The 11,697-nt window shown below is 40.0% G+C and overlaps 1 protein-coding gene across 1 annotated transcript in view; it reads right to left on the bottom strand.

The window, feature by feature from the left end:
• The window catches only part of LOC109290455 (septin-2), a 73,701-nt gene that overhangs the window by 19,206 nt on the left and 42,798 nt on the right, over positions 1-11,697 (bottom strand). The window contains exons 9-12 of the mRNA XM_019506966.1: positions 11,274-11,419; positions 9,143-9,226; positions 8,011-8,068; positions 713-806 (exon numbers count right to left, since the gene is read on the bottom strand). Of these exons, the coding sequence (XP_019362511.1) occupies positions 738-806; positions 8,011-8,068; positions 9,143-9,226; positions 11,274-11,419 (357 nt within the window). The 3' untranslated portion in view covers positions 713-737. The remainder of the gene's footprint in view (positions 1-712; positions 807-8,010; positions 8,069-9,142; positions 9,227-11,273; positions 11,420-11,697) is intronic.

Below are 11,697 nucleotides of genomic sequence, written 5' to 3'. Positions count from 1 at the left end.
CAGCTGGAGTACTGTGTCCAGTTCTGTGTGCCCCACTTCAGGAGGGATGTGGACAACATTGAGAGGGTCCAGAGGAGGGCCACCCGCATGATCCAGGAACAACAGGGAAGACCCTACAATAAGACTGCGGGACCTGAACCTGTTCCGCCTTCACAAGAGAAGGCTGAGGGGGGTCCTGGTGACCATCTATAAACTCACTAGGGGGGGACCAGAAGGGTTTGGGAGAGACCTTGTTTCTCCTAGCCCCCCCCAGCATAACAAGGAATAACGGCCACAAGTTGTCAGAGTAGGTTTAGATTAGGCATCCGCAAGAACTACTTCACAGTTAGGGCGGCTAGGATCTAGAACCAACTTCCAAGGGAAGTGGTGCTGGCTCCTACCCTGGGGGTCTTTAAGAGGAGGCATGATGCCTACCTGGCTGGAGTCATCTGAGCCCAGTTTTTCTCCTGTTCAGGCGGAGGGTCGGACTTGAAGATCTACAAGGTCCCTTCTGACCCTACCTCTATGATTCTATGAAGATCTCCAGCGACCAACAGAAAAATACCCCCAGGATCTCTATCTACTTAGCTCATCACTGATCTTAGTGTTTCTAAAACTTCTTAAGCCCCCAACACCAATGTTTATTAACATCATTGTGAAGAAATGACAAAAGATTCCACTTTCTATTACTGAAGCATGACAGACTTCACATGCACATGAAAAAAAACTGTACCTTGTGTAGCCAGATGTTTGGCATCTCACTCATCACCTGGCTTCATCCTCATCTGGGCTTGCATCTGTGCAATCATCTCCTGCATGCGACGCAACTGTGAAGGGAAAAAAAATGACATGTTGCATTTTGATTTTGGACAACTAACACTCCATTTCTCTTGCATCCAAGGGCAAGTACTCAATATACAAGAAGTTGTGAATCTTATTCTCCCTTGGCAGAAGACAGGTCTCATATCTTTACCACCCTGCATTTAACAATATGGAATTTAACTATGACGCATCTTTCTTAAACACGTGTCCCAGTCTGAAATCTTCTTGGCATGAAATGCCACATCAAGATCATGTATGACTCAACTGTGAAGCAAATATGCCACACGAGAATCCTGACTGTGAGAGTTCAGTGGTAAAAACCCAAATCTTTTGAAGTCATATTCATAGACCTGTAAGTTGATCTTTGTGTTTGTGTAGGTAAATAAGGTGAAGCAGCTTTATTTGTTACTACAATTGCTTAGCCCATACCACCATGAGTGAATGTCAATTTTGAGCCTGTTGTCTGGTTTTACTAACCAGGCAATTCTGCAAAATGGAAGAAACATCCCTAAATGTTAAGTGACTCATCAGTGATGAAAATGGAATTCGTCTCCTGACTCCTTAGTCCTGTGCCCCATTTGCTGGGCTACGTGTATGGTTCTGAAGCTAAAAACAAAGTGGTAAAGAACAAAAGTAAGCCTAATTCTTGGGTAGGAGAGATGATTAGAATATAACTTTGGGGGGTCTTTTTCCCCCCCAAAGACTAAAAGCAACAATATTCTCCAACTAATATTCTAAAATTTAAATAGTATCTGACATTGCCATATAATTATTGCCATTATTTAATGGAATAACAGGGCCCTGCTGCCATAGCAACGAGTAACTGCTGCACAAAAACTTAATTTGTTTGGTTTATAGGCTCTGTGGTTTAAAATTTACAACAAATTTATGTACAACTTGCAGGCAAATAGTAGAAGGCTTAATTTTTCAGAATTGTAAGAGTACAAAATACATGTGCAAATGTGTGCTTAATTTGCATGTGTAACTTATATGATTGTGTGTGTAATGATACTTGGGCATTTGTGAGAGATGGAGGATGATGTGACATTATTTGAAAATCCATCTCAGTGACTTATTTCCTTTTCATTTCGTATTACCATGAATCTAAAATGAATGTAACTCTCAAAAAAATATATCATGTAGCATAATATAATCACTAGCTTGTTTTCTCATGTGGTAAGACACTGATGTATCCGTGTCTTAAACTGTGGTTATTTCCAAGAAAACGTGCAGCATTTAACATTGAAAGTGTGAGTACTTAGTAACACTTGCTTTCCTCTCTCTCTCCAAATTTTAATAAGCTTCTCTATTTAGCTGTTGGCACAGTTTAAAAAATTGGTGAGGTTGGGTTTTTCTGCCTCAGTTTCCCCAAGAGAGGGACCTTGCTTACCCAACTTGATATAGGGTGCTGATGTTCACAAAGGAAGTACAGTAGTGCAAACACTATGCATGAGGTATTTTCCCCATACATTTAGTTGCAGAAATCAACTAATGGCAAGCATCTGAAACCCTGTTAATACTAACAACAGGATCTTTCTTGGCATGCAATGCTCATTAAGCTACCCACACAGCTGTGCTTCCACCCCGCAATCAAAGAGCAGAGGCTAGGAACTGTCCTGGCCAGGGGCACATCCCAGCCCCATGCCCCAGTTGGGTGATCAGGACACAGGGCCTGGAAAGAGCTGCATGGGTGGGGTAGGTCCCAACCCCTCCCTGGACAGCTAGCTGGCTGCCCCACCAGTGAATCGGGGCAGGGGACTGGTACCTCCCCTGCAGCTCTCTCCAAGTCCCCTGCCCCCAGTTGGGGAGCTGGGGACAGGAACTCCCTGCTGCTGAGGCAGAGGAACATTGTCCCTGCTGTGCTCCCTGCCAGCCCCTGGGCAAGCATCTAGGGCAGGGGTGGGCAAAAATGCAGCCCAAGGGCCAGATTTGGCCCGCCAGACCACTCTATCCAGCACACAAGGCCCCTAAAAAATTTAGAAAATTAATATTAATCTGCCCTGGGCTGCCTGTCATGCAGCCCTCTGCCCAAAATAATTGCCCATCCCTGACCTAGGGGGAACCTAGAGCTCCCCCTGGTCATAGCAGGGGCCTACTGCAGGGCTCTAGAAAGCAGGAGCAATTTGCTGCCATTTGCAACAAATCTGCTCCTGCTTCTCTGAACATACAGATGCCTTCCTGGAAGTGTTTACTCACAAGCAAACTGCTCCTGCATCAAATGGACATGTAGAGACACCCCAAAACTCCTTTTCTGAACCCAGGGTACACAACAGACCTAATTAGACTGACTTATTTGTTTCATTGCATACAATCAGTTATTCCCTCTTCCCCCCCTCAATCACTGAGCATACAAGGGACTATATTTAGCACATCCTTTCAAATAAGTCATCATTGCTGCAAGAGGTGGCATTATATGTACGGAAGCCAACAAAATCATTTCAATCCATTGATTTTGTAATGATAGAAAAGATGGTTCAGGGAGAATGAGCTGACCTAGATTGCATGCAGAGAAGTGATGCCTGATATTCATCCTTATAAATGAGGAAAGGATGAAAGAGTCACTCCTGCAAGTTAGAGCAGCAAGTGACTTATCCCTTTCCTCCTCACAAAAAGAATGTCAGAGACCAGCCAAACTGCATATAAAGACAAACGCACACACTCTTTCTACTCCTTGAAGCAGAGCTATGGAGAGACCACACAAGAGACTCAAGCTCATATTTCATATACATCCACAGTCTCTTGTTCCTTAGGTTGGCAGGGGCTGCAAACATCATGGGAGCAGCATACTCTGATCTCACTTAGCTCAGAAGCAAATCCTCTTGCTGATGCAGGAGCAGTATGAACATGCTCCGCAAAGAATTCACATTTATCCCTTGAGAAGGGAGGCTGTTGTAATAGGGGACCTGAGTGGGCTGATATAAACCAGGAACAAAAAGCAGGAGAGAATCTCTTGAAATGCAATTCCCAAAAATTCTGACAAAGCAGAAGTCCAAAAACAAAAATTACCTAAGGGTAAAATCTACACATCTTAATGGTGAGAGAGCTACTCACACCAGGACTGAATTTAACTTCCCTTATTATTAAGGCAAAGAAACAGACATTTTGCAGGAGAAAAGAGAATACAATTAAAAAGGAACCATGCAATACCAAGGATATCAAAGAAAGAAGAAGTCAGCACCCTTCTTGTGCATCCTGCCATTGCGAAAAACCTCAGCGATACAACTCAGCATTATATGGCTAATTATAACCTACAGGGTTGTAGGCTTTGGCCAGAACACAGAACCAGCAGTACTGCACATTGTAAAAGTCGTGCTTAAACAGGTTGAGTAATGCTTAGGCAACAACCCCATAGATGGAAAAGGATAAGAACCTAACGTCTTAACTGGAAAATGAAACTTTCATTTTTTCAACTAAATGGAATAATGGACAGAAATATCCAGATTCTCCGTCATAATAAAATTCAGATTAGGAGGAGACTGCATGAAGACGACAAGACAAAGAAACAGAACTTGGAGCACTGGACTCTCCAGTAATATCAGGACGTTCCCACGAAACTTGCTGTATTTGTTAAAAATACCTTCAATACCAGAGGTTATAACTAATCCAGTTAATTAAGGCCAAGAAAAACAGTCTACTCAAAATTATTATATTGAAAAAAAATAAAAAGACAGTTCCATCAAGAGAAATGCCAGCACTTACAAGACACAGTGGCATTATAAGCACTATATTTTTTAAAAGACAACAAATCATTATGCTCAGTGACAGTACTTTATGAGCAAGTATTTCTCTTTTGAAACAACCACTAGAACATTGTATCTGTATGTTACATGGTTTCAAAAAGCAACTTTAAAGGAGGCAAAATATACCCCTTTCTAATCTCCACCAGACTGACACTGATGATTGTTTTTCCTCCCTCCCCCTCGATTTCCTAAGAAAAATTTATCATGCTCTAAAGATTTTTTCATCAGTTTGGTGCCCTTCCATTCTTAACAGCAGTCATGCTTGCCTTTTCACAGGAGTACTTTATTCAGCTACAGTTTCAACTAAGTATCTCCCCAAACACATGCAATAAAAACTAATTTTACTATATTTAAATATCCAGTACAGGGTTATCTAAGATACTTAATAAATGACAAGTAAACAGAGGACACTGCCCCCTTGTGGTTTATTCCTCACACTTCAACTATTACCTGGTTCTCTATTTACTGCGCAGGGGACAAACACAAGTGAGATAAGGCCCACTGCCTAGAGAATAATGTCCAGGTATGCACCTTCATCACAGGCTGCTTGGTTTGCCACTGACTAGCACAGTTTGGAGGCAATTAGTTTACACACCTGCATAGCACCTTTCCTCCTAAAGTCCAGAAAAACTTTTGCAAAAAGTGGTGTCTGCCTTTTGATACATGGAGAAACTGAAGCAGAGGAAAGGTTCATAGCTGTGGAACTGGGGTTAGAAACCATGTACCCTGATGCCATAGTGACTTCACAGCCTAACAGTCCCATTCAAGTGCCTCAGACTTTAAGTTTTATTGTTTTAGCTTTTCAATGAGATAAAATGTCCTTGCAAAAAAGTTTGATGCAAGAGGATATGTTTTTACTAGGCAAATTACTGGGACTGTTTATAGCAAAATGTCACAATAACCTAAACTGCAATAGATTTACAAGAGTATAAACGACCAATACTTTCTTTTTTCCACTCCTCTGATTCATAAAAGCAGGTCGTGTTATACTTGCAGATCAACAGAAAAAAATATTCACCCCACTATCTGTAGAAAAGCCAAATTAAATCTCCACAAGACCATTTTTGACATGTAATTTGGTTGAAGAATCCATGTTAGAGATTAATGATTCCACCTGGCCGAGGGCCATGTCCTTTGATATAATAAAGGAACATTATTTAGCAGAAGTGATGCCTTGATAATGATGGCCTTGGCACCAAGCCAAACTTTCATTCCCTTTGAGGTTATGTAAACCTCACAAAACTGTACTAGAACTTCAAGCACCGTTACCGATGGGAATGCAAAGCAGGAGGGGAAATGGATGTTTGTTTTCTCAGCAAAGGCCAAAGAATGTAAGCCCATTTCCTCTGCACCCCTTTCCTCCCCAACCTATACCTTACGGATTGCCTTGCAGATGAAGAGATTCCATGCCAGCTTATCCAAAAATGACTCAAAAAAGCCTCTCAATCTCTTAAAGGACAGCAGACATTGAACGTTTAAATCTATGTTTTTTCAAGTTTCAGCTTAATCTTCTGAACTTTAACAGCAGTTGTTTAGAGTTGGCTAGTCCCACAGGGAACATATAAACTTTTTGAAGGACAATGTCTAAGTCTTGATTGCTCTGACCACATATTTGCATCTGTGTATGTGCACGTTTTATATTTAAAACAAGGAGAAATACTAATCACTAAACATCTGTCAGTCTCTGCTGTCAGAATAGTCCATGTAACAAGAAAAAAAATTCCAAATAATGCTTCTGAAACTTTTCAAAGCAGCAAGTGATGCTGCTCTGTTGTTTTTCAGTCTGAATACAGTGCCTTTACTGATTTCCAATTTGTGGGTACAATACTCTGAGTATTTCAGCACCACCACACAGTTTCACCAACGTGAGTGCTAACGTTGCCAGAACACAAGCTTGCAGTGCTGTTTTTAGCACCATACGAGTTACAATAAAAGAAATATTGCCATCTCATCTCCCATAGTAAAACAGCGAGGAATTTTCCAAACAAAAAAGTGTGCCAACAAGGCAGTTAGCAGGAGCTGACCATTTTTATTACATGTGCTAGAAGAAGAGAGGGAATTCAGGAGATAATAATGTTAGGTTCCTCTTATAGTACACCTGAAATACTATCACATAGAGATGCTTTCTTTCTTAAGACTCTGTTAGGGCCAGTTTAAGCTTTACAACCTTTTAATCATGCCCTTCCTCCATTCATTAACTGTGACCTAGAGATAAGCTGTGTTAAGGTAAAACAGGGGGTAAAAAGACTAACGATCAATGATGTAGCATACTGTATATACATACTGTAGAGCTTCAACTTAAACGTGGTTTCAACAGCATGCAGAATTAAACAAAGTTCAGTGCTACATCTGCATGGTGGAAATATCTGATCTAACAAACATCAGTTTGATACCAAGCCAAGAACTACTGATGTTGCATTTGTCATTTTCTAATATGACAAGTACAAAAAAAAAAAAGGAAAAATAAATCTATCTGCAATAAGGTTGAAGTCAAGCTTAAAGTGTGTGTGGGGGGGACGGTGTGGGGAGCAAGAGTTACTGCTGATGGAAAAATTAAGAGATCAGACAGACAGACAACAGGACACTAACTCATCCTGTTGTGCTAAGATAAATCAGGCAATTCACAATCTCTCCACTATTAAATTATTTTTGCACTTTAACAATTACTTCAAGAATAATCTAAAGATTTAAGACACAATAATGTGCTTCTACACTATGCAAAAAAGTGTAAGGACAAGCTCATTCTCAGGGTGTTTATACTGAATCACATACGCTGCAATAGCATAATGAAACATACAGTATTGCTCAATTACATCAAAGAAGCAGTTTTACCTTTGACCTACCTTTCCCAAGGTGTTGCTTGAAAGGAATAACCGAGCTAAGACATGTAAGCAGGTCTGAATGTTCAAGCAAAAAGTATATGCCATATATTTAAAGAGAATTAGCACCAAGGTGCAAAATATGGGTCTATAACCTGTTTTAGAAGTTACGTTGTTCTCTTATTGTAAGCTACTTTGAGTCTTTGTTGGGAAGAACAGCGTATAATTCTAATAAATATATAAATAAACCAAGTAAATGTAAATGCCATACGCACAAAATACAATTAAGTTTGTACAGACAACTAACTGCACACAAGACTTAAGTCCCTGTTCTCCAAAACTAAAACCTTAGACAACCTGTTGCCTAAGATCGTCAAGTGGACTAGAACATAGAAATCAAAGCTGGGAAAATAAAACATGGAGATTATTCAGAAGACAACCAAAACACTTCTGTCAAGGGATTTTTCATGGTCTCTTGAATGCAATAATCTCTACTTTAATACAAGCTTCTCTTACAGCACAGGAAACAGTTATAATGAGACCTCATTATAAGAGCTACTTGGATCACCCAAAAATTGAATACCACACCTGTTTAAATTTAAGTTTTGTAACAAATCAAAAGAAAAAAACGTGTCAGAATGTTGCCTTACCTCAGCTTCTTTCTGTTGGAGGATCCTGTCTTTGTCTACAACTTCTTCTTCAACAGGCCTAGCAGGCATAAATACATATTAAATGGAGTAAGGAAATAGACGGCAGAGTCTCAGACTAGATTCAAATCTCATACTTTTGACAATATAGACAGAAGAAAACTGAGTGCTCTCTCACACTGGAGGAAGGCATACTGATTTAAGAAACTATAGCAAACAATATATAATACTCTGTAGTGCAAGTTTTTGTCACTCATCTTCTCATTTTCCTTCTCTAGTTTCACACTAAAGTGCAGGAAGCATCTCAGGTCTTGTTCCGTCATTTACTGTAAACTGAAAAATTTCCTCCACCATTTCCACCTTCTACCACCACAGACAGAACAAGTTTATCAACTAGTTGCTGCGAGGGTTATTTCTGCTCTCCTTGAAACTTAAAATATTTCTGTGAATATTAAACATTTTAACGTTGAGTGGGGAAAGACACAAGCTGCCATCAGGAAGGATGCGACATTAGCAGATGCGTTCCTCACATAAGAAACTAAGCCTGTCAACGGCACAAAAATGCATGGTGAATGAGGACAGTTAAGTCTAATTATAAAATGCCAATGGAACACCAACAGTTTGGAACAAAAACCAAATACACGGAGCCTGTCCAAACTAGCTGGGTATGTCTGAATATCCAGTCACTGAACAAGACAAAGTCAAATCAAAATAAAAGTGCCAGCCTCGCACTAAGAAGAGAAGTAGCATTGACCCTAATTCCCTGAGGCTAGGCCTCAGTTAAAATAATAAACTTAAAGCAACTGAGTATTTCTCTCAGTCTGCTATTAGAAAAAAAATATAACATTTGCAATTTCCCTGCTACTTTATGTATTTTAAACTTCTAAATTCACAAGGGAAGGATGAAGGAGAGGATATGAAAACAGGACCCAACAAGACAGCAATCTGTATGTGGTATTACTTACTTACTCTTCCATCTGAAATAATGCCTATTAAAACCATTTCTAGATAAAGACACTGATGGTGCACTTCAGAAGAAAGGAGCTAGGAAAGAACTTCAGGGAAAGAAAATCCACCCCACAGTATGTGCGCAAAAGGATAAACAGAAGCACAGCTCCAAGGAGCTCATACTCACTTGCCAGTGCGTTTTAGTCTCTCTGAACGGAAATTCTCATAGTGCAAATCCTGGGTCACTTCCTGCAGGTCCTGCATGTGCGTTCTACAACAGGGAAATTGGTTCATGTTTTACATGTCTTCCACAAGCACAATCACCTGTTTACGTACACTGTTTCTAGAACACAAGTGCTGTGTATACTTAGGACTCAATCTGTAAGCAGTAACAAATTATTTGGCTGAAGGACATAATCTGAACAGTGGCAACAAGTCCACCCCTCCCTTCTTGAAAATGATCTTCAAAGCCAACTTGATTCTGCTGTATTGCTACGTATTGTTATTCTCAACTTCAGAGGAGATGTTTGCAGAAGTCTTCAAATTGTAGTCATGTTTGCCTTTCCATTATGCTTCGTAATCAAAAGCCATGTCATGAGCTAAGTGCTCAAAGGGTATCTCCTTCCCCAGTGCCACAGCCTTCTGGTATGCAAAACCTTTCAATTCGTAGAGGGACACACATCAAGGGTGACCAGCAGAGGGTGATCTCTGTCTAAGAGAGTCTTGCTAAAATGCCAGAAATCTATAATGAAATTAAGTTTCCAGTAACAAAGTTACCATAAACACTTTCACTTTAAAAAATGTGTCTCACCGCCAAATTATTCATACAGTGTATATTAATAAATCAGGTTTATTGCACTTAAGTGGCACTTTCTACATTATCAGTAGGTAAGAACTAATCTATCTTAACTTCTGTTTTAGAGCACTTTAGAAGTATAAACCAACAGAACAAATTGCTTCAAGCCTCTCTGCTGCAATTCTAGTCATTAAAAATCCCTCTATTTACACGTCACACAGCAATCACAATCACCCACCCATATGATCAGAGACTTGCAAGGCAAACCATACGAGAAGAGGCTGAGGGACTTGGGCCTCTTCAGCCTAAAAAAAATAAAAAGGTTAAGAGGGGACTTGGTGACAGCTTAGCACTACATCAGGGGAATACATCAAGGGCTTGGTGAACAACTGTTCACCAGGGTACCCTTGGGGAAAACTAGGAGCAATGGCCACAAACTCCTGGAAGACCACTTTAGGCTTAACTCTAGGAAAAACATCTTCGCAGTCAGGGTGTCCAGACTGTGGAATAAACTCCCCCCCCCGAGATGGTGCAATCACCTACCCTGGAGATCTTCAAGAAGAGACTGGATGGTCACCTCACTGGGGACACCTGACCCCAGTTGTCTTTCCTGCCTCGTGCAGGGGGACTGGACCTCTTGTGAGGTCCCTTCTACCCCCTAACTATCTATGAACATGTAAAGATAAATTTGTACATGTGTACAGCACACAAAAACATGCATAAAACTTTCAGGTGTGCATGTGCATGGAAGCAGAGTGGCTCCAAAAGTATTCCAAGGAATCTCTGAGGATACTGAAGTGCTTAGGAACATCTTAAAACAGGCTTGAACTGGACAGCTCAGTATGAAGCAAAAGGGAAACAATGGTGGCTTCAGTCATCATAAACTCTACAGTATATTACAAGTCTTCTAGACCTGTAAAAACTATTTCTTTATGCTCATTTATTTTACTAGTAGCTTAGTTAGGTGCAAGCAAGAAAGTTACTAATATATTCAAGTTGACAGAAAGCATATCTTCCAAAATCACCACCACATGCGATTCAGCAGAAAAAAAAAAAAAATCAGTATGTAGTTAAATATACAAGCTATATATTTGTACAGTAAAAGCTGTGATAACTGGCATTTTATTAACCAGAATACTCTATTATCTGGCATGCACATAAAGTATTTCTTGAGCAGGGCCGCGGGGGTAAAAGGAGTTTGTACACAGCGGCAGTTGCCACTGCCATCTACCACCCCGCATCACCGCATTAATTCCGATAACCAGAATTTTTAGATGACTGGCACCCTCCTTATCCCACTCATGCCAGATAGCAAAGCTTTCACTGTACATCACTTCACTTGCTAAGAACCAAAAAACTCCAGAATGTAAAATCAATACGGCTAGAAAGATGTGTTCTGTACACAGAAACAAAAACATCCACAAATGAAATAAGGACACTTTGCTGGAAAGGTACAAAAGCGAGGTATTTTTCAAAAAAGCAAAGTCTTTTTGTCAAAGATTCAACATTTGCTTTTACTCACACTAGCATTGTACGCAATTTAAGGAAGTCATTGTGCTCTGGATTCTCAACTTCAACCACTCCCCAAGGGTACAGACGACCTCTGATTTTTTTCCCTTTCACCTCAATCAGTTGGTTGGACCCAATAACAGCAAAGGGAATGCTAGCCTAGGTAATGCAACAGAACAAAAGTAATTTATTTCTGTAGTGTTATAATCTAGAACACATTTCAGTAGTAAACAGAAGAGAAAAAAAAAATTCTCAGATCAGCTGAACTAAAAAACCCTTTCCAGTAATGAAAAGTGTAATTTTTAATTTGTACACAGAAGCTTCCTCATATTAATACTTGTAATCTTATTGTAATCAGTTATCTTAACACCTGAAAAAGATAGACAAATTAGTGCTTTCATTTCTTGTTACGGTGTTTTGTTTTGTTTTGTTTTGTT

The sequence above is a fragment of the Gavialis gangeticus genome, unplaced genomic scaffold (genome assembly GCF_001723915.1).
Source record: "Gavialis gangeticus isolate Ggan-Ray unplaced genomic scaffold, GavGan_comp1, whole genome shotgun sequence".
NCBI lineage: Eukaryota > Metazoa > Chordata > Crocodylia > Gavialidae > Gavialis > Gavialis gangeticus.
This window is presented reverse-complemented; position numbering and strand designations above follow the sequence as displayed.